At 50.1% G+C, this 23,214-nt stretch overlaps 1 protein-coding gene across 3 annotated transcripts in view; it reads right to left on the bottom strand.

The window, feature by feature from the left end:
- SH3PXD2A (SH3 and PX domains 2A) overlaps positions 1-23,214 on the bottom strand; it is a 218,670-nt gene that overhangs the window by 104,882 nt on the left and 90,574 nt on the right. For 2 of the 3 annotated variants that reach the window (XM_079793356.1, XM_079793354.1), the window contains exon 4: positions 3,401-3,477. In XM_079793356.1, the coding sequence (XP_079649482.1) occupies positions 3,401-3,477 (77 nt within the window). Of the gene's footprint in view, positions 1-3,400; positions 3,478-3,601; positions 3,731-23,214 lie in introns of those variants that run through there. The other variant, XM_079793355.1, reaches the window with a different exon arrangement.

A 23,214-nucleotide genomic window follows, 5' to 3' on the forward strand; every position in this document is an offset into this window, starting at 1 on the left:
CGCTGACAGCAGAATAGAAGCAAGCTCCGCTTTTTAGACAGCAAAAAGGTTTGTCACACCCACCAGGAGATAGAGACCTGTACAAATGTCATTAACATGGCAAAGGGGGAGCGGATCATTCTCAAACACTCTCACCCCTCCACTCCCTCACCCCCGGGATACTTACATTATCCCCTAGACAAAAACTGCAAACATGTATGTCACAGGCAGGAACAGGGTAAATGGAGTCACTTATAAAATTGTTAGTCAGAGCCCCTAAAGTATAGCTCAAGCTTATTAGTGAGATGAAAGTTTTCAACGTGTTGAGGCCACGGAACCATTAAATATTAACCGCATAACCATGTTGCCTATTAAATTAATTTATGGAGTCAAAGAAATGCCTTTGGAACCCCTCTTGATAGACACCTGGCCCTCCAGTGCCACATAAAACAATTACTGGCTGGCGCTCGCTAAATTTTCCGTGACGCTCATCCAATCCGCTCCATAGATGTTTGAAATTAACAGAGACGTGGGCTGTGAAATCCCCATTAGGCAGGGGGACGGCCTGAAGTCTGGGGAGGTCCCCTGCACGGTCAGACTTTCCACATCTGAGTCCTGGCAGAGGAGCTGGCTGCTCTGTGCACAGAGCCAGCTTCACAATGGGGGGCGCATTTGAATCCCCAGCAAATCCCGGACTCGGAGTGCACGTTGTCTAGCAGGTCAAGGAAGGTGGTGGCCAGCCAAGCAGAGCTGCATATGCAGGGTACTGCAAATAACACCGCCCCCCCGCCACCCCCTGACTCCGAAATTCTAAGCAGTGTGTCCAAGGACAAGCATAGACAAGGGAAGGGCCAGCCAGGGAGTGGACCACACATGGCATTGACAGTGGACTTTGCTGTGGGGAGCAGTGACGTTGAGTGAAGTGTTGGATCCTGAGTGGCCATAGATTGGGCAGAGCTGTGAAATGCAACCCTGGGTGGCAGTGACCATGGATGGCTACTGCCTTATTCCTGATGACCATTCCAAGGTCATTCTAAGGTCCCAGACAATCAGACCATAGATCCCAGCTTTCTAATTCAGCAGAATTAAAGGTCACTTCTGCACTGCCCTGCCCCCCACCATTCTCAGAGTAAATTACAGCCTGTGAAATGTCTGGCTGTTTGGTGAACCCAGGACATTGCCCCTCATTGCCTGGCTCTGAGCCGCTCTTGTCTGAGCTAATCAGGTTAGGAGGCTCCTCCTCTTGCAGACCCCACTTAAATGGCTCCCTCAGCCACCAGCAGCACTCCTGGGACCCCAGAGTCCCCTGACTCTCATCCTGATTCAGGAGTCCTGTCCAAAGCCTGATCCCAGGGGATAAGATGTTAGGGGTCTCCCCCTCCAGATGACCTAGGAGGGGGCATTTCCACAGAGACCAGCTGCAGATGCCCGGGCTCCACCACCGAGGCTGCCGCGAGCCTTGAATCCCAGCTGGAAGATGCGTCCTCCTGCCCTTTGCCCTCTCCTCCATTAGCTTTGCCCATTTATTTAACTTCTTGGGAAGGAATGAGGAGAAATAAAAGCTCAGGCTGCAGCCATCAATTTAACTGGAAATGGCAAATGCCCTTTAAAGAGCAAAAGGAATTCAGGCATACCCTGTCTTATTGTGCTTCGCTTTCTCACATTGCATAGATGTTGCCTTTTTTACAAATTAAAGGCAAGACCCTCCACCAGCAAAAAGATTATGACACTTGCTTTACTGCGGTGGCCTGGAACCGAACCCGCAGCCTCTCCTAGGTCGGCTGGATTGGTCTGAGGAAAAGGAGCTTCTGGTTTAAGGGAATAATTCATCATCAGGGCATCCTTTCAGGTTAAGGAAGAAAATGTGACCGGTACGATCTGCAGTCACGAAATTCAGACTCAGCTTAACGCAGAGTCTGTGGGAGTGCCTGCCGGCCCAGTCAATTTAGCAACATGATTCTTATTTGAGCATTTTTATTGCCAAACAGTGATTGAGAAATATCAAACATTAGCGCAAAAAGGAATCTTTAAAAACCCCAATATGTATTTTTATTGATTTCAGAGAGGAAGGGAGAAAGAGAGAGAGAGAGAGTTGGAAATATCAACGATGAAAGAGAATCATTGATCAGCTGCCTCCAGCACACCCCAAACTGGGGATCGAACCTGCAACCTGGGCACGTGCCCTGACCGGGAATCGAACTGTGATTTCCTGGTTCATAGGAACACTGAGCCACGCTGGCCGGCCAAAAAGGAATCTTACGGTCACAACTCTGTGTAGGGACAGAGTATTTCAGAATGACGAACACTGAGACATACCTTCCTTTACTCAACCCCTTTCATGAGCCCTGTGAAAGAGTTGTTTCTATCCCCCTTTTACAGATGAGGAAACTGGGGCTCAGAGAGGCAAAGTAACTCTCCCCAAGTCACAGAGCTAATAGGTGGGGCCCTGGGGTCTGACCCCAGCTCTAATACTAGCACTCACAACAAAACGCCATCCCACTTGCCTCTCCTCCGATTCCACCGTAGGTTTAGTTTAAGACATTCCATCTCCATGAAAGCCAGTGGTACCCAGCGGTCACGTTCAACTTTCTGCCACGGAACAATAACAAAAAGGTAGCATCTACTGAATGCTTCCTCTGTACCAGACACTGTGCGCTGTTGTTGCTCACATGTGTCAGTTCCTTTCCTCCCCAGAACTACCTTCTGCAGAGGCACTATTCTCCCTGAGGTACAGGTGTGGAAATGAGGCTCCGGGAAGTGAAGGAACTTGCCCAAGTTCTCGAAGCTAGTGAGGAGTTCAGCCCGCCCAGGGACCTCACTCTCCCTGCAGGGGCCTAGGCTCTAATCCAAGTAGAAAGGCAACAGGCTCTACATCTGGACATCGCTGTCACGCTCCCGTCCGCGCTCTGGCATGGGCTCTCCTAGTGCATGTGCGTACACATGCTGTGTGTGTGCGCGTGCGTGTGTGTGTGTGTGTGTGTGTGTGAGCGTGTGCACACTTGTACCTATGAAGATGTGTCCATGAACTCTGTAACTATCAAGACTTCTGTGAATAAACAAATATACGTTTCGAATGCTCTTGAACCCAGAACCGATCCCAACAACGTCCCACAGGAACTCAAAGCAACAGTTCTACGTCCAGCAGAACGTCACATACAGAATCCCTTCACAGGAAGCCCTTCGCTGAGCTCCCAAGCCCGTGGAAGTGATTTAAAATGGCGTTTTGTAAACAAGGACGGGTCCCCAAAGGAGTAGAGGCTCAGCTGTGAGCCTGAGGCCCTCAGAGGGTGACCCAGTCATGGGGTGGCCCCTCCCTAAGGGACACCCATACCCACCCCTCTGGCCAGGAAGCACCAGGCCCCAGGATGTATCTTCACAGATGGACAGAAGGGGCGGCCCCCAAGCCCCCAGACAGCCTTACCCGGCAGTACTCGTCGATGGGCTTCAGCCTCCTCACAGCGACGTCCCGGATGTGGCTTCTCCGGAAGAGGATTTTGCCTGGAAGAGAAATGCTTGTGAGCCAGGTGATTCCAGGCAAAGCTGCCACAGGGACCTGGGACCCTCCCCTCTCGGTCCCCTCTCCCTTGGCTTCTCGGCATCAAGGCAACAAGGGAGTAGTCACCTCTTTCAGGGGGCAGGAGGCACCCAAGGCTGAGAGCCCAGGACCTCTCGGGCAGGCGAGGAGCCCTGGAGGCTGCCATCTGGCCCAGGTCACCGTGTCTGGGTCTAATGGCAGGATCAATGCCCAGACGTGGGCACAGCTCCCAAGTGACCTCGCAAATAAATACAAAGGATGGCCCCACCCAACGCTGTGTTTTGTTTTCTGGCCCATCCCTCCTTGAGAAATCGGCATTAGTTCCTGCCAGCCGGGCAGGAATTCCTATTCTTAGTTTAAGTGGGTGGCTATTTCCAGGGCGGGCACAGGCCAATGCCGAGGGGGCCTGGCTGCCCTGGCCTGACTGTTCCCCAACTTCTCTGACACACAGCCTCCAGCCGTCCGGACCACTGCATGGCTGTGCTGATATACCCTTTTACAGGCATGGGCAAGGCTCACAGGAAATGCCAACCCCTCAAACCTTCCCAGCAGGCTCCTCTGAACAAGCAGAATGCAATGATAACAAATAGGTCAATGCACAGTCCGTCACAATAATTAAATTTGGAATATGAACTCTTTGGCCTGACATTCAAGGCCCAAAGACAATCACAGCTGACCTTTCTGTGCCCAAAGACCATCAATGTCTAGGGCCAATGCCCCCTCTTCAGAGGCCTTCCTTGATTGGTCAAGCTGGGAGTAATCTCCAGCTTTCCAGGGCATCCACGCACTCTGTCCATTCCTAAGGCATTCGTGCATTCTGCTGTGTGTTACAGCTATTTGCGAGTCTCCTGCCACCAGGGGCCTGTCTATCTCATCTGAGCTGGTACACTGTGAAGTGCTCATGGCATAGCTACTAGGTGTACCGGTTAATGATGCGGATTTTTTTCAATAGATGGGGTTCCACATATGTTGATATGTATGCGCTTTGATATATATGCTACTTGGTTGTATTGACAACAAGCTTCAAAACTTCATATGTCAAATTTTCTGAAGGTGTTAACATCATAGGTATTTTTACGGTTAAAAATGCCGAATTTTGTGCCTAAAAAGCATTTGCAGAAAGTTTTAATTCATTACTTTATTTTGAAGAAAAGTGCTAGCAATGGACATTACCTTGAATAAAAGCACTTTTGATGTTTCTCTTGAAATTATCGTGTTTTCTTTGATCACAAAATCCACATTATTAACTGGTTAATGATTAATCCACATTAACTGGTACCCGCAAAATTAACTGGTTAATGAAATTCATCTAATATTGCTTGTAATTGTTGGTCTTCAAATTTTTTCAGTTGACCTGGATGTTGTTTTTCACATTGAAATCATCACTTTTAAAGCGTTTAAACCAATGTTCACAATATCTTGAGATGGAGCACGTTCACCATAAGCTACCCAAAGTATACTATAACTTTCAGCAGCACTTTTCTTCAAAATAAAGTAATGAATTAAAACTTCTCACAAATGCTCTTTTTTTTGGCACAAAAATTGACACCTTTAAGCGTAAAAATATCTACGATGTTAACACTTTCAGAAAATTTGATATATGAAGTTTTGAAGCTTGTTGTCAATACAACAAAATAGCATACATATCAAATCGTATATATATCAACATATGTATAACCCCATCTATTGAAAAAATTCCACATTATTAACCGGTATATCTAGTATACCAGGCATCTGTTGTCTAAATCTATCCTATTTCCCCCTGGAGAGCCTCCCTCCTCCATTCCTAGTCCTTGTGGTTCCGATGAGGCACCCCACACCCCCTGGCAACAAGGGTAGGCATGTGACCCTGCCTAGAAAACCAGAGTCACAGTGACTAGCTCAGAGGTAGGCAGGGAACCTGGCCAATGAGGACCAGCCCTGAGACTTCTGCTGGAGTCTTCTTTCTCCCAAAGTTGCTAAGCTGATAGGACAAAAATCTGGAGCTTCTAGTGCCATCTTTCTTCTTGCCTCAGAAGGAAACCAACTGAGAGAAAGGGCCTGTGCCTGGCATAAGGTAGGCACTCAATAAATGTTTCTCGAATGATTGAAAAGCAGAGCCAAGAGATAGCAAAGGGCACATTTCTTGGACATCATCTGAGTGCCTGGATATAGCTGTTCCTGAACCCAGAGTTTACCTGGCACTTTTACTTGCATAAATAATGATTTTTTATTTAAACTGGTTGGAGATGGATTTTCATCACTTGCATTAAAGGAGCCCTAACTGAGATAACTACCATTGCACATGAACAAATGTGTAGACCACATGCAAATCCACTTAAGTGTCCTCTGTCTAGATGCAACTAAAGTACAGAGAAAGGCATTGCTTCCCCAGGTTGTTTCCCCAGAAAGAGACCCAGACAGACCCAGGGACAAGGAGTGGAGTGCACGTCGTTTATTTGGGAGGTGATCCTGGGAAGTACCAGTGGGGGGGGGGGAGGGAGTGGGGAAGGAAGGCAGAGAAGGGGTGGAAGCATTACAGAGCCAGCTCCTCACTCTGCGGCTCCAGAGTGCAGTTCTGTTGAGGAACTCGGGGGTAGGAGGTAGGGGGAATGCAGATCATACCTCAGAGGTATCCCGAATGAGGGCAAGGAGGCTCGGGTATTTATCCCACCACCCCCTGGCTTGTCATTAAGCTTCAGAGAGCAAAACTCCATGGCACCTCTGGCTGAGTGCGCCTGGAGAGCATTAACTCCATGGTTCCTCTGGCTGAGTGCGCCCCCTTGGCTAGAACAAAGCCCCCAGTCGCTCCCATGAGCAGCCTCTGGCAGGTAGAGGTTAATGGTAAGGGGACCTGGGGCACTGAAAGCAGCTGTGACAGTCTTCCCTGACTTCCCGTCACCCCAGGTACTGGTCTCCAGCCCTGCTCCAGGGGAGCATCTAATGCATCATGTGTGAGGCTTGCTTTCCATTCACGTCGCTCATCTCTCCACACAGGGTGTGAGCCAGAGGCCACGGGCTGCCGCTCCTTCCTCTGCAGCACCATACACTCCACTTAGCACCGGCTTTGCACACAGCAGGCGCCCAGTAGGTACTTTTGGCCTTTCACAGTCCTCTCTCATTCTCTCCCTCAAGCTCTCCTTCCTGCCTTTCTCTCTGAGGCTGGGCAAAGGGGCCGTCTCCCCACCAGAGGGATGACACTGTGCAGACTGGACAATGTCATCAAGATGAATAGGCTCCACCACGTGTTCCTTTTGAAAGGAGATAAAACGCGATTTATCAAGACCCTGGCGACGGCCGCTGTTTCTTGGGGGAAGATGTCACAGATTTGGTATTCCTGGCCTCTCTGCCTCCTACCCTTTTTTGGTTGCCTGTCGCTTTATTGCCTGCATGCTGCAGGAGCATATGTGTGCAGCCATGGCAACAGCACGTAAACATAAATGCATGGCGTGAGGAGACCTGCTCTCGGGACTGACAAAATGACAGGCAGCCTGGGGCTGGGTTTCTGAGCCCTCAACCTGAGACCTGAGCCAGTTAAGCGTCAGGAGCTGGAGGTCACCCAGGCCCAGTGACACCAGTGGTCAAGAGGTAGCTCACAGGAGCGAAAGGATCATCTAAGAAGCAGAGGAAACCAAAGGAGAGACCACAGGAGGGACCAGGGCCCACAGAGCTGGCATTGCCATCCGCTCCTTTTGAAAGGAGAGAAAACATGGCTTGACCATTCTCCAAAAATTGTACTCCTGGCCTTTCTCATCCTGTGGGAGACTAAAAGGGAAGGAGGGGGGTGGGGGGACAAACTAGGGCCCCCTCCCAGACCCCAACTCAAGGCTGGCCAAACCTCTGACTAAGTTTGGTATCTTTTTTTTTTTTAAATATATTTTATTGATTTTTTACAGAGAGGAAGGGAGAGGGATAGAGAGTTAGAAACATCGATGGGAGAGAAACATCGATCAGCTGCCTCCTGCACACCCCCCACTGGGGATGTCCGCAACCAAGGTACATGCCCTTGACTGGAATCAAACCCGGGACCTTTCAGTCCACAGGCTGACGCTCTATCCACTGAGCCAAACCGGTTTCGGCAAGTTTGGTATCTTAAGATTATAAATATAGATATAGATAGAATAGATACGTAGATCACATAGGACCTGACCCACTTGCAGACGGAACTAGTAAAAGACAGTTAAGAACGACTGTGATCGCTGAAGCGCCGGTGGTCAAAATGAAGTTCAATCCCTTTGTGACTTCTGACCGGAGCAAGAACCATATAAAAGGCATTTCAGTGCACCTTCCCACAGTCACAAGGAGATTATGTCTCTTCCTCTTTCCAAAGAGTTGAGACAGAAGTACAATGTTCGATCCATGCCCCTCGGAAAGGATGATGAAGCTCAGGGTCCGTGAGGACACTACGAAGGGCAGCACATGGGTAAAGTGGTCCAGGTTTGCGGGAAGAAACCTGTCATCCACACCGAACAAGTGCAGTGGGAGCAGGCTCATCGCACAACTCTCCAAGCGGGCATTCCCCCCGCACGGTGGGTATCACTAGACTGAAGCTGGACAAAGACCGCAGAAAGACCCTGGACTGTAAAGCCAAATCTCGCCATGTGGAAAGGAAAGGGGCAGATACAGGAAGAAACAATTGAGAAGATGAAGGCATAAAGTGATCTCATATACAATGTTCATTACAACTTAAAGTAAAAAAAAAACAAAACAACCACACAGAAAAAACAATGGAGGCCTCCAGAAGGTGCAGCCGGTTCTGAAAAGGGAGGTGGGTGAGGTTGAGAGACGGTGGGAGGGCTCCTCACCCACGCTGGCATGGTCCCCCACCTTGCCCCTCGGGTTCCCTCTGCAAATGAGGCGGCCATGCCTCTGGGCTGGACCCCGCCAGCCCCAGGAGGCCTGCGGGTCTGCGCTCAGGTGCGGAGTCAGAGGACTTCTGTACCAGCCATTTCCCGGGGCCTGTTTTGGAATCCCAACAGGGCTTCTCTCTTCCCCGCTGAAATCCTGACAGGAGCAACGTTTTCTTTTCTTGGGGCTTTGGCACAGGCAGCGGGGGCAGGAGGGGGAAGAGGGAGGGAAGATCTGGAAGGGATCCGATGGCCTCGACTTCTCTGTTAGGAATCCAAACCGCACTCTGAAAGCCAAACCGGTGACCGAGGGAGAGAGAGAAAAAGGAGGAGGAAAATCCCCATTAAGGAAGCCGAGACCACAGGGCATTAAAGGCCGCTTGTAAATATAATTCAGCCCGTGTATGGTGAGGCCAGGCTCCTGCCCGAGTCTTCAAAGCCAGGCAGATGCTGCCCCAGAAATATGATAAGCACCGTCAGGAAGATTACACACGGGGCCTGAAACAGACCTCAGGAGTTAACTCATTCCTGAGAATGGGGAAGAAAGCTGCCAAGCCCAACAGGGTCCTAGCATGTAGGTGGAGGCCCCTCTTCCCGCCACTCTGGGCTGGGCTGAGAAGGCGGGACTCGCAGAAGGAGCAGAGGCCGCGGCTGGAGTCCTGGGCTAGAGTCCTGCCTGGGCCATCGGCCGCTGGGCCACTGTGTGACCTTGCAGTAGGTCCCTCCTCCACGGGGCCCTCCGCATTCTCATCGAGACTGAAGGGCCGGTCCTTTTCCAGAGGCCCTAAGATTTATCTAGTGGTGCTGATGGAACTGAGAGGAGCAGGAGGCGTGAGACAAGTGGTAAAAGAAGCTAAGTGCTGACTCCGTGCCAGGCACATGCCGGGAGCTCTTCATTGGGTTTGCTCCTTAATTCTCACAAAGACTTTGAAGCAACTACTTTTAAAAATTTATTTTATTTAAAAATTTTAAAAATTGATTTTTAGCCAAAACCGGTTTGGCTCAGTGGATAGAGCGTCGGCCTGTGGACTCAAGGGTCCCAGGTTCGATTCCGGTCAAGGGCATGTACCTTGGTTTCGGGCACATCCCCAGTAGGAGGTGTGCAGGAGGCAGCTGATCGATGTTTCTCTCTCATCGATGTTTCTAGCTCTCTATCCCTCTCTCTTCCTCTCTGTAAAAAATCAATAAAATATATATTTTTTAAAAAATTGATTTTTAGAGAGAGAGAGAGAGCAAGGGAGAAGGGGGAGGGAGAGAGAGGAACATGGATGTGAGAGTGATACATGGATCGTGGCATCCCTCCTACCAAAGATCAAGCCTGAAACCCGGACATGTGCCCTGACCAGGAATCAAACCGGCAACCTTTTGGTCTACTGGATGACGCCCAACCAACTGAGTCACACAGGGCAGGGCTGAAGCAAGTGCTTTTATTATCCCCACTTTGCCCAGGAGGAGATGGTGGCTCAGAGGCTGAAGGACTTGACCAAACTCACACAGCTATTAAGTGGCTGAGTTGGCATTTCAACCTGGGGTTTTGGAGCTCGGAGGAAAAAGAAGACATGAAATCAAAGAGTTCTTTGGGCTCCAATCTCACCTTGAGAGCCTTGGGGAGGACTTAGGATTTTATTGTGTGTGTGTGTGGGGGGGAACATTATTAACATCTCCTCCGTGTCAGGTGCTGTGCCGAGGTCTGGGGATCAGCACTGGAGGCTGACTGAGAATTAAGCAAGCAATAACTTCGGAGGGTGGGCTATGCCATGGTACATGGGGTGCTGGCAGCCCTCCCGAGGTCTCTGCCTACCATATACAAGTGAATGAATGACTGATTGAGTGAATGGATGAGCATGAATGGGTGAGAGCGAAAGGATGAATGGCTCAACAAAGCAGGGAAGGAGAGGTGACCCCGCGTCTAGTGGACTTAGGTGAGAAAGAACTCTTGAAACAGCTAACCTCCCCATTCTTAAAGAACCTTTCCTCTACCCCCTTCTCCCGCCCTGGCTGGGCAGCTGCCAGCCCAGTAGGACCAGGGGGATGCTCACCCTCACAGGTGGATGGGTGTCACCTGGGGGATGTTGATCTTTGCCCCAACCCCCAATCTGGCCTGACCTTCTCACCGCAAGTGTCCACTCGGGGCCAGGACAGGTGAGGCAATGGCTCAGGAAGGTGCACATGCTTGGGTGGCAGAGGTGTTTCTCCCTCCCTCCCAAAATGCCAGGCACTTAATGAGGCACCTTAGTGGTACCTGATGGTCTTAGCAGTGGCATTTCCTTCTAGACAATGACTTATTTCAAGAAGGTGAAAGAGGAGGACAGAGTTCCTTCTCATTGATAGAGTGAAATGGGTAAAGAAAAGACAAAAGCTTCTGAGAGCAGTTAAACCCCTAAGCCCACCACAGCCTCCAGGGTCCTCCTTGTGAATGTGATATCCACTGGGTTCCCTGAGCAGAAGCAGGAGGACAGGGGCCCAGGAAGAACAGATACAGCACCAGGGAGCCCTGCCCCCCTCCCGCCCCCAGCCATGAAGGATCTGTAGCAACCTCCATGACTAGGAATGTGTTCTTACAAATGGGCAAGCACATACTGCTGCTCAGGAGTGACAACAGGGCTGGCCTCCAGGCCTCTTTTATCCATCCTGGCTCATCTATTCTTGGCAAGATCTACAATGTCTGTATGCGAATGTACATATCTGCATATAACTCCCTCTTCCTTGCTTCTTTTGCCCCCTGGAATGCCATCTATTCACCCATTCGTCCATCCATCTGTCCATCCATCCATCCACCCATCCGTCCGTCCATCTGTCCATCTATCCATCCACCCATGCGTCCATCTATCCATCCATCCATCCATCCATCCATCCATCCATCCATCCATCCATCACTGTCTTGACGGAGGGCCTGCTCTGTGGTGAATGAGCCAGATGGGGGCCCTGTTTATTTTCTAACTGGGGGAGGGGTGCCTGGAAGGGATACAGTATACAACTTCATATCTAGTAAGTAGTTTGGTCACACATATATGTCTCCCCTCACCTCTATAAAGAGAATAAAATACCAGATGGGAGGGGGCACTGGGGAGGGGTAGAAAAGGGGAAAGGATTAAGATGTATGAATTGCCAGTTATAAAAACTGTTATGGGGACGTAAAGTACAGCATAGGGAATAGAGTCAATAATATTGTAATAACTGTATGGTGTCAGATAAGTTATATAAATGCCTAATCACTATGTTGTGAACCTGAAACTAATATAATATTGTAGGTCAACTATAATTGAAAAATTAAAAGAACAGAATGGTGAGCATATAAAATAAAAAATGTCAATTAAAAAAGAGAGAGAATAAAAGGGGGCAGTGGGCAGGGCGTGCCTGGGAGACGTCGGTTAGTGGTCAGGGAGGCTGCCTGATGTCAGAGGAGACTTTGAGGAGGGCAAAGACCAGTCATGCAAGACTCCGGGCCAGGAAAGCTCCCGGCAGAGGCACCGCAGACCAAAGTCGGGAGATGGAAGAGAGGCGTGTAGGAGCCTTGTAAGCCACAAAAAGGAGTTTGGTTTTCTTCTAAGTGCCCTTGGGCCTGTCCACCCAAACCCCTCCCCACCCAAAGGCACAGCTTCCCCATCCTAAATCCTTCCCCACAAAGCCTTCCTTGAATGCCTGCCTGCCTCACTCTCTTTTGCCAAGCTCCTGGACCCTCTGGGAGTCACTCCACTCTCGCCCTCCCTCCCCTGCTGTCCTGGAGAATTTGTCAGGCAGCCGCCACCTTCAGGGCCCCCTCAGACCTTCCCAGCACCCCCCCTCCTCCCAATGCCTCAGCCAGCTCTCCCCAGCCAGCCTGGCTTCCGAGGGCACAGGTGCTCCCGACCCTCGTCCTTCAGTGCAGCCCAGGCAGACTGGAGCATCACAGGGGACTCGCCTAAGAAATGGGACAGACCACTCCCCACCAACGACACTCCTGCCCATGGAATTGGATCTGAGGACAAAAAGGAAAGGGGGGGTGCATTCGTCTCCTGGGGCTACCGTAACAAAACACCACACACTTGGTCGTTTAAGCAGCAGGAATTCATTCTCACAGGAGTAAGGCCGGAAGGTGGAACCCTGGTGTCAGCAGGCTGTGTGCCCTCTGAAGGCTTTGGGGAGAATCCTGCCTTGCCTCTTCCAGCTTTGGTGGCTCCAGGAGTTCCCTGGCTATGGTTGCATGGCTCCCACCTGTGCCTCCATCTCCACACGGCCTGCCCCTCTGTGTCTCTCCACATGGCCTACCCCCTCTGTGTCCCATCTCAAATCTGCTGCCTCTCTCTTATCAGGACACCTGCCTTCATTCAGGACGATCTCATTCTGAGATCCTTAACTTAATTACACCTGCAAAGACCCTTTTCCAAAAAAGGTTATATTCACAGGTTCTGGGGGGTTAGAATGTGGACGTATCTTTTTTGGGGGCCACTATTCAACCCATCACAGGGAATTCTGGGAGAGTCCACAGAACCGGCAGACACCTGATGGGGTCTTGTACTCCTGAGATTCTGTACTCCCTTCGTCCCTGGCAACGCCTGGCACGGAGCTGGGTGTAATGAATGTGGGTGCAGCCTGTGCCCTTGGAAGGGACAGGGGAGTGCATGCAGAGTGGGTCGGGGTCTCTGGGCCCTGAGAAGGGAGAGGCAAGCTGTGAGGTCTGAGAACTGAGTGGCTGTTGGGGTAAAGAGGTCCTTTCTGGCTCTGCCGGCTGATATGACCCCAGGAGAGAAAACACAAAGTTCCCAGACAAATTAGAGAAAACATGTGAGTTACTAGAGGGATAGTCCTCCCCCCGACCCCCAAATGACAAGTATGCTATGGGCTGTGCTATGGACTGAATGTTTGTGCCCCCTCAAAAGTCATCTGTTGAAGTCCTCATGCCCAATATGATGGTATTCGGCGGTGCGGCTTTGGGGAGGTGGTTAGGTCATGAGGGCGGAGCCTTCAAGAATGAGCTCAGTTCTCTTATAAAAGAGGCACCAGAGCTCCCGAGCTCCTCCCTCAGGAGAGGACAGAGAGAGAAGTCTGAAGTCTGGAACCGGAAGGGGTCCTCACCTGACATGCTGGCACTATGAACTTGAACTTCCAGCCTCCAGAACTGTGAGAAATACTTTTCTGTTGCTTATAAGCTACTCAGTTTATGGTATTTTGTTACAGCATCCCAAACAGACCAAGACAGGGTGACAAGGCACAGGCAATGCCCGTGGGGAAAAAAGAGGGAGAATCAGTCTTTCCCGAATCTCTCCACCGTCTCAAGCCCTCTGACCTGCTGCAGTCTGGGGACGGCAGGCCATCTGCTCAGCCCCTGATGTAGCTGAGATGACACCCCCACTATCGCTAGCCTTCTGCCTGGCTCAGATTACACCTGCCACCCAGTCCTGCTTCTCACCTGCATTACCTGGCCTTGCTTGCTCTTTACCCGAACCAGCAGAGAGAACCTTTGTGGCTGGGGGAGAGCTGAGGTGAGGCCCAGATGCTGAGGAAGTGGCCACATGCAGGTTCTGGAAGGACATGGCCCCAGTGGGGAGGGTCCACAGCCCAGGGGGTCCTCACTCCATGCCCTGAGCTCTGTCTCACACAAATCTCTCTAAGATCCATGCCCAGAACCCACCTCTGGTGTAGTCTAGCATAGTAGGCATCTGTGGCCTTTGCCTGTCAGCATTTTTATTACAGTGCCCTAACTTTCTTTTAAGGAACCATCCCTCCTTCATTCTCTGTCTGATTTTAATGGGACACATCTCACCCCAAACTCTTGGGGTTATCAATCGGTCCAGTCCAGCGATGAGCACGTGACCCAAGTTGGTTCCATGAGAATCAGCCTGAGATGTTTGCTGGGACAACCAGAAAGAGAAGTGCTCTCTTCTCCAGAGGCTCTTAACTCATAAACTGTAAGCCCCAAGTTGCTAGGAAGCTGCATATATATCTGTTACCACTGGGGAAAGCCTGTCTGAGTATGAAGTCAACAGAAGAAAACAGAACTGAGAGCTAGAGAGACACACGATTTGGTCGCCTAGACCCAGCCATACCTGAAACCACTGCCCCTGAAATTTTCAAGTAATACGGCCAATAAATCTTCACCTTTTTTTCTTTTTTTAAATGTCACCATCTATCTTTTTATTTATTTAATTATTTTTTTAATCCTCACCCAAGGATAGTTTTTTCATTGATTTTTAGAGAGTGAAAGGGAGGGGGAGAGACAGAGAGAAAGATTGATGTGAGAGAAACACATCAACTGGTTGCCTCCTGCATGCGCCCCGATCAGGGCCCGGGCTGGGGAGGAGCCTGCAACCAGATACGTGCCCTTGACCGGAATTGAACTCGGGACCCTTCAGTCTGGCTCCACCTTGTTTTCGTACACCAGATTGAGATGGGTCTCATCTTTGTCACCCAGAAGGCTTCTGACTAGTACCTCTGGCTCTGGCATTTGCTGCTGTGTGATATGGGACAAGTCACAACCTATCTGAACCTCAGTGTCCTCAAACAGCGACGTGGGCATAGTAATGCCTAACTCAAAGGGTTACTGTGAGGAGTCAATGAACTAGTGTACAAAAGCATTTCACACAGATCCCAGCCCATAATAACTGTTGAACAAATGGGATGTTTTATGAGCTGGCAATTCCAGGTCAAGCAGGTGGGGCCCAACCTGGCCCTGCCCATCTCCTCGCTGACCATGTGGACTCCAAGCATTACAGTGTTTCCCAGGCAACCACTGTCCACCTGGCTTCCCTACTCAGAGTCAACTACTAACTCCCTTCAGCCTCAGCAACCTTTTGTGATTCAAACCCCCAGCCCCTAAACACACCACGTCTCCCACATGGATACATTCCTCCTTTGAGGGATGTTCCTCCTCCATCGGCCCAATTCAAAGAGCAGAGAACACAACATGCTGGAGAGGCAGCGATTACTCACTCCACCTGCCCACCTTGGGGCACTCTAGGATGACTCAGCCAGGTGAGTCTCCCCAGCCAGCACCCTCCGCCCTCTCCCACACACTGCACTCAGGAAAACAGATACAGAAATCCACTGGGATTTCACCATACATAAAAACCTTAGCCCTCGTGTAGCCACAGCAGCTTATACGAAGAATTAGCCCATATCTAGGAGGGGAAAATGGTCTCCTAAATTCTAGTTTGGAGGTTCCCAGACCTAGTACCAGTGCCAGGCTTAAGGGAACAATATCCTCCATTCCCCCACCCTCAGTGGGGCCTGGTGCGATTTATGGGTGTCTGCTAGAGATGAAAGCACCTTGTCCGGCACATCAAAGGTTAATCCATCGTTACTGAACCAGGTGGAATTGAAGGCTTTTTGAGCAGCCTTATAGAGCTGTGGGACCAAAACAAATTCTTTTCTTAAAAAAAACTTTCTGGCCCTAGCAGGTTTGGCTCAGCGGATAGAGCATCGGCCTGAGGACTGAAAGATGCCAGCCGGGTTCGATTCCGGTCAAGGGCACATGCCAGGGTTGCAGGCTCGATCCCCAGTAAGATCAGCATGCAGGAAGCAGCTGATCAATGATTCTCTCTCATCATTGATGTTTCTATCTCTCTCCCTCTCCCTTCCTCTCTGAAATCAATAAAAATATGTTTTTAAAAAAACTTTCTGACAGGCGGGGATACTCACCACTATACTAACGAGGATGGCAAGAGATCAACCGAAGGACTTGTATGCATGCATATAAGCATAACCAATGGACGCAAAACTCTGGGGGGTGAGGGCATGTGTGGGAGTGGGGTGGGGGGGACAATGGTAAGATATGTACACATATAATACCTTAATAAAAAAATTCAAAATAAAAAAAAATAAAAAAACTTTCTGTATGGAGTATATTCATGTGGACAAGTGCTCATGCATGTCTGTAACTCAGTGAATTGTCAAAAACTGAAGCCACCTATGTAACTAGCGTCCAAACCGAGAAATGGAGCATCGCCTGCACCCGGAAGACCTTCGCGGCTAAGGAGCCGGTGGCAGTGAAGTTAGCACTTCGGTACTGGTATGGATGTCAGAACTTAGACCAACTGGGGATACCCCTTGCAGAAGGGGCACTAACACATTATTGACTTCAGTGCTATTTACGTTTATTCTCCCCAAGTTTATTTAAAAAATACGTGCTTTATGATTTGACTCAAGTTATAGTAAACTTAAGTGCATGTGAGTCTGGAGCGAGGTGCCTTTTCATTGTGAAATGTGAACATGCTTCCGATTTATTAACTGCTGTACACAAGGGGAAATGCTTGCCTCTAGGACTGGCTTTGGGAAGAACAGTGTGAATAGACACAAACCCCCCTGAGTCTGCCAACGTGGTCCCCCTTGCTCTGAAGAATGACCAGGGGTGGTCTTTAGCCTGACACAGACGGGAGGGATTTCATTCCTTGTAAGATCAACGTTGGATTACAGGCTGCCAGACATGAGCAGCCCAGGTCTTACAAATTGCCTATAAGGTAGCCAGCATCCAGGGGTTCCCAGCAGACACCAAATCAGAGAAGGATGTTGGCCACAATGGCACTGTTCACGTTGGCAGGGAACGTGGGCTGGCCCAGCCCGACTCTGGGAGGCAGGCAGGCAAGGCACTGTAATTGACCTCTGGGGTGGCCCTTAGCTCCAGGGAAGGGAGAGGCTTAGTGATCATTTAAAGCGGCCACGCTGGGGCCAAATACCACTTGGGTGCCACTGGAGGTTCTTAGGTCTCATTGGGCGCCATTGCGGTCTCATTCAGAGATGGGCTTGGACAGGGCTGAACACCCTCAAAGGTGCTTGGTAAACCCATGTCACATGTGCACTAACGGTGGGACCAGTGGCAAAGACTAAGGGACTGGCCTTCATAGCCACTGGTGTGATTTCACGTTCAAGCTGCATTTTCCTATTCTTGACCCAGTGGGAAGGTTAAAAAACCAAAATCAAAATCAAGGACCATTCAGCTGCTGGCAGTGGGAACAGAGGGTGAACTGCGGAGTGGATGCCCCGGGCCTTTAAAACCATGTCTTGGGGCCGGCTGGCGTGGCTCAATGGTTGAGCGTTGAGCTATGAACCAGGAAGTCACGGTTCGATTCCTGGTCAGGGCACATGACCAGGTTCTGGGCTTGATCCCCAGTGTGGGGTGTGCAGGAGGCAGCCGATCAATTATTCTCTCTCATCATTGATGTTTCTATCTCTTTATCCCTCTCCCTTCTCTCTCTATAATCAATAAAAAAATATTAAAAAAAGAAATAGCACACGGGACTAGCACAGCACGTGGTGCTGGGCACACAGAAGGGTTCGACTCAAGGCTCCTGTTGTCATAGGTAAGGCTGAGGCCTATAGCCCATGTGAATTGTATGATGACTTTCTATCTGTCTGATTCCAAACCCTTCCCCCACCCCGACTTTCCATCCATTTTCCACCCAGCAGCCAGAATAATTTCTTTTTCTTTTTTTAAAAATATTTTTGTATTGATTTTAGAGAGGAACGGGAGAGAGATAGAAACATCAATAATGAGAGAGAATCATCGATCGGCTGCCTCCTGCAAACCTGAGACTGGGGGTGGAGCCCACCACCCAGGCATGTGCCTTGACCTGGAATCGAACCGTGACCTCCTGATTCATAGATCGACGTTCAACCACTGAGCCACACCAGCCGGGCCAGAATAATTTCTTAAAACGAAACCTTTGCTGACACCTTTGCGCGACTTCGCGGTGCACTGAGAATAAAATCTAAGCTCCTGTGCATAGCCTGCGAGGCCTCGCAGGATCTGGCTCACGCCTCCCGATCTCCAACCTCATCTCATCGTGCCAGCCATGCTGGGCTTCAGTTAGTGCCACGAACACGGCCAGTTCTCTCCCACATCGGGGCCTGCGTGCACGCTGTCCTCTCTCCCAGGACAGAGTTCCCGCTCGCTGCCCTTTGCCCGCTAACGCCTCCTGTCCGGCGGGCCACCAGCTCATGGGGAGGCCTTAGCAGGCCACTCCAAGTAAGGGAGGCCTCTCCTTCCTCTCTGTTTCCCTCCTAGAGCTCACCGTGATCTGTGATGATCTCGCCTCTGCATATGAGATCTTGTACCTCAGATGACGACTCACTTACTATTGTGTCCTCAGGGCCCAACACAAGGACTGGCACACAGGGCCCTGCGCCGACATTTGCTGAATGGATAATAAGTAGGAGCGTGTGTGTAGACACGTTCTCACTTTTGACTGTTTCCTTCATTTAACACGTCCCCCCCCTCCCCTTCACACACACTCCCCGCCCCACGGCTCAGACTGAGGCTGTGGCAGGGATGGGCTCGCCCTCCAGGACCCAGACAGAGCGGGGCCAGAGAGTGTGGTTAACTCAGAGCCGGCATCAGGGCCAGGCCATCCCCACTGGGTGTGGGTGTGGGTGTGGCGGGTGCGGCTGGTGTGGTGGGCAGTGGCTCGGCACCCTCTCTGTGGGAGCCCGGGAATAAAGGGCCCTATTCAGCCAGGGCAGCCCCAGTGCCTTCCCTGCCTGGGGAGGCTGCCCTCAGGAAAGGGGACTGTGGGATGCTGGGCAGAGCTTCCCGGCAGCCTCTCCCTGTGGCATGGCCCACAGTGGGGGGCAGGGGGCAGGGGTACAGGTAGGAATGAGCCAGGCACAGGGAAGTGGGAAAATGTTCCAGGAGGAGGGAAGAGGCTGAGCAAAGGTCCAGAGATAGAAGAGATGAGACACATCTGATAAGCTGCAGTAAGGTCAATGTGGCCGGGGGGGGGGGGGGGCATGAATGGAGAGAGAGAGGGGGGGGATGGAGAGGGAGAGAGAGAGGATGGAGATGGAGAGAGAGAGAAAGAGAGAGAGAGAGAGGATGGAGAGGGAGAGAGAGAGGATGGAGAGAGAGAGGGTGGAGAGGGAGAGAGAGAGGATGGAGATGGAGAGAGAGAGAGGAGAGAGAGAGAGAGAGAGAGAGAGAGAGAGGATGGAGAGAGAGAGAGAGAGAGAGAGAGAGAGAGAGAGAGAGAGAGAGAGGATGGAGAGGGAGAGGATGGAGAGGGAGAGAGAGATGATGGATGGAGAGAGAGAGGATGGAGAGAGAGAGAGAGATGTGTGTGTGTGTGTGTGTATGGAGAGAGTGGGGGTGGGTGGGGTGGGAGGCTACGGTGTGGGTGTAAGGGGTAACGGGGTGTGGGTGTGGGCTATGAGTGGTGCTATTAGGGACTGAATGGGTAACAGGGTTTCGATCACATGAGCCACACAAAGTAGAGCCATTAAAGTTGTGTTCAGAAATACACACCTGGGTTCCCGAACCTACAAGGTTGAGGACCACAATTTTCACCTGAAGCCCTTCTTCCTCAAGGATCAGGAGATGGGCTTGAGAGGGAGGGGAGTGCCCAGCTTTTAGGAGGTTCTTAACTATAACCTCCTGAATCAAAACCATGCAGGGAAGCCATTCCTGAATTCCTCGCCCATAGAAACTGTGTGAGACAATGTTCATTGTTGTTTTAAGCTGCTAAATTGGGGGGAGGGTGATTTGTCACGCAGCCATCGTGTATCTGCTGGAGAGCTTGCTTTGCTCAAGAAGAACTCTGTCACCGCTACCCAAAAGGTGGGCCTGGCGCGAAGGAGGGCAGGGGGTACTAGGCTATGCAGAGGGCCTGGCACCGCTGCTGCACCTGGTATCAGAAAGGGCACGTCTGCCCACTGAGATGCCTCAGCCCACACATTTCTCCCAGGCAAACGAAATGCAGTGTGTACAGGCAGAGACGATGAGTGAGGACAACGAGGGTGTCTGCCTTTACCCCTGCCAGACTGTCACCCAGGTAGGTAGGAATAAGAAGCCCGCTTTCATTTATACAGCATTTGGGGGCTTAGGAAGAACTCACACAACGTTACTGAATGACCTCTGCAGGCAGCAAGACAGGCAGGCCCAGTACCCAGTCATTCATTCAACACATTTGCTGAGCAGCTACTATGTGCCAGGTAATACTCTAGGCATGGGGGGATGTATGGATTTCTTTATTTAATAAATACGTCTATATGTTTACTCTGTGTCCGGCACTGGCTTAAGCACTTCACAGATATCAGCTCAATCCTCCCACCAGCTCAACATAGTAGGTACCGTTATTCTTCCCCATTTGACAAGGACACTGAAGTACAGAGAGGTTAAGTAACTTTCCCAGGGCCAAACAGCTCATAGGGTGCAATACGGGGATTAGAACCCAGGCACCTGGCCCTACAGGCCACCTTGTGAACCAAGATAAAATAAGGCGTGATTCCTGCTCTTCTAAAACTCCAGTTTTTAAAACCCCCATGACCATAAAAGAAGAAATGGAAGCCTGGCTGTATCTTCCGACTTTCCCCAAGTCGCACACTGCTGGGACTAACAGCCAGGTCTGATGCCAGGCAGCGTTCCTCTGCTCCACCACATGTGTCCGTACACAAAGAAGGTTCAGCAGAAGACAGGCACGTGGGCGGCGAACAAGGAGGGTGCTTCGAGAAAGAGGGAGGGTTTCTGCAGGCCCCACCAGCAAGCTTGAAGTATCCCACCCAAGAGACACCGAAGCAACTGGCACAAGGCTCGCTCGCTGTCGGGGCCACCATGATTTGTGACCGTCTGCTGCCCGCCGGTATTCATGCCTCCAGATTCGGGGGCAGTGTTATTTATAGACCACGTTTCTATTTATATTTTCATTTAATTCTTGCTAACCCTAGCTGCATTTCCCCCCTGCCCCCCAAAAGAAAACCTAGAGAAGGGAGGATAAGAACTCTTTTTTACCACGTAAGTCAGGGGGCAAAGGTGAAGGTCAAAGTCTTGGCTGTGTGTGCAGTCTTTCAGCAGGAGCTCTTTGCAGGGAAGCATTCAAGACAAGGGAGCTTTCTACACTTTCCAAAGGAAATGGGGGGCAGGGAGGGGAAGGGCACAAAGCTGGCCTTATCCAGAGGCAGCCACATTCTGCCAACACGGGAGGATTGAAGGTTGGCCTAGAAGACCTCTGCTCCCCTCAAATGTTTCTCCTTTTGCATGATGTTTCATCATCAGACACTTATTCCTTTGGTCTTAATAGCTGTTAGGTCACAAAATGTCCGGACCATGAGGAAACCTAGGCAGTATCAAGGCCAATCCTTGTAGTTCACATACGGGGAAACTCAGGCTCAGGCAGAGGCTAGGACCTGTCCTTATGGGGGAGTCTGAACGAACACATGGAAGTCTATTACAACGCACAGGAGACCATCCCAAGGTGGGAGGAAGAACTGTCAGACACGGCAAAAGAAACTGGGGATACCAGAGATGGCTCAGAATGTCTCTCTCACCGAGTTTCAGGAAGGAACACGTAAGCCATGTGCTGTTTCCTAAGGTTCTATTTGGTGCCCCACATGAAAACTTCCTGATTTTAGGATCACATAGAAAAATAAAGGTAAAGTGGGACTTCTTTCTTCCTCATTTTCAGTGTCTTGTTAAACTGTGGTTGAGTAAACACTATCTGTGATGACTGTGGGTATATGGTTACTTTATTGGTTTGTGTTTACCCATGTCCTTCTGGGTACTACGCCTGCAATTCCGGCATCTGCCACTAGGTGGGTGGTTAAAGTTAGGTAGGTTAAGTGAAAGGTACCAGAAAATGATGTAATCTAGACCTTTACTGTAGGAATTGGACACTTACAAAAAAGGGGGGGACAACATTGATCAACCTTTAATTGATATAAATAAAGAAAGCAATATAAAACTTGAAGCAAAGTTTTAAAGAAATGAGAAAACACCTTGTTGTAGGTGGTGTACCCACCATTTTATATCAAACTTGAACTATTAATCTCCAGGCAGTACATCCTTGGTCAATCTCACTCTGTAGCAAGCACTCCTAGGACATAGAAAATAGTGGCCTAGAACGTGGGCTTAGAAGTGTTAGGACTGGGGTTTGAATCCCAGCTCTGTTTCTTACTAGCTAGGTGGCCCTAGGCAAATCATGTACCCCTGCTAGCCTGAGTCTTCCTCTATAAAGTGGGGTGGCTGTCATTAATTGATAAAAATGTAAGCACATGAAACCCTTTGTGCATTATCTGGCAAACATATGTACTTAATAAATAGTAGCTATAATGCTTAGGCAGAAATCTTCTCTAATTTACAACTATTAAAAGTTCCAAGCCTTGCCCAGCCGGGTGTAACTCAACAGCTGAGCGTCGACCCAGGAACCAGGAGGTCACCGGTTCGATTCCTGGTCAGGGCATTTGCCCAGGTTGCGGGCTCGATCCCCAGTGGGGGGTGTGCAGGAGGCAGCCAATCAATGATTCTCTCTCATCATTGATGTTTATATCTCTCTCTCCCTCTCCCTTCCTCTCTGAAATCAATAAAAATATATTTTTAAAAAAAGTTCTAAGCCTTACATATAGTTCCTCAGAAAGCTGTTTGAAACTTCTCCCTATAATCAATTCAACAAAAAGTTATTCTAGGCCACTTGGCTCATATGCTAACAGCTATTCCACCTTTTCTCTTTCAGGAGCAAATCTTACTTGAACCATCTTCACCAATTATCACGATTAAAGTCGTAAATTCACCTTTCAGATCAGAAACCAGAAGCCAACGTGAAAACCTTGCCCATGAGAGAAGGCACCAAATTATCAGTCACCACTCTCAACTCACCTCCTCTGGCTCCCTCACTTCGAAGCTTAGGTCTGTAATCGCTTTATACAGAAGAGCAAAAGATACTCCTTTAAAATCTGTTTATTTCTTTGTTTTAATCTCTTGCCGGTGATTCCTTAAAGGAGACACAAGCCTTCCCCCCTCCTAACAGTACAGTTACTGGACACGTGCCATGCTGTCTTCAAAACACAGAGGGCTCATAGGCCAATCCCTCCCATCTCCAATCAGAGAGGCTTCTGAAATTAAAAGCCTTAGCAATCGCCTTGGCCCCCAAATTCACCTCAGCTTGGAAGGGAGGGGAGAAAGAATTTCTGACTGAC

This window comes from Cnephaeus nilssonii (assembly GCF_951640355.1).
Source record: "Cnephaeus nilssonii genome assembly, chromosome: 16".
In the NCBI taxonomy this organism is placed as follows: Eukaryota; Metazoa; Chordata; class Mammalia; order Chiroptera; family Vespertilionidae; genus Cnephaeus; species Cnephaeus nilssonii.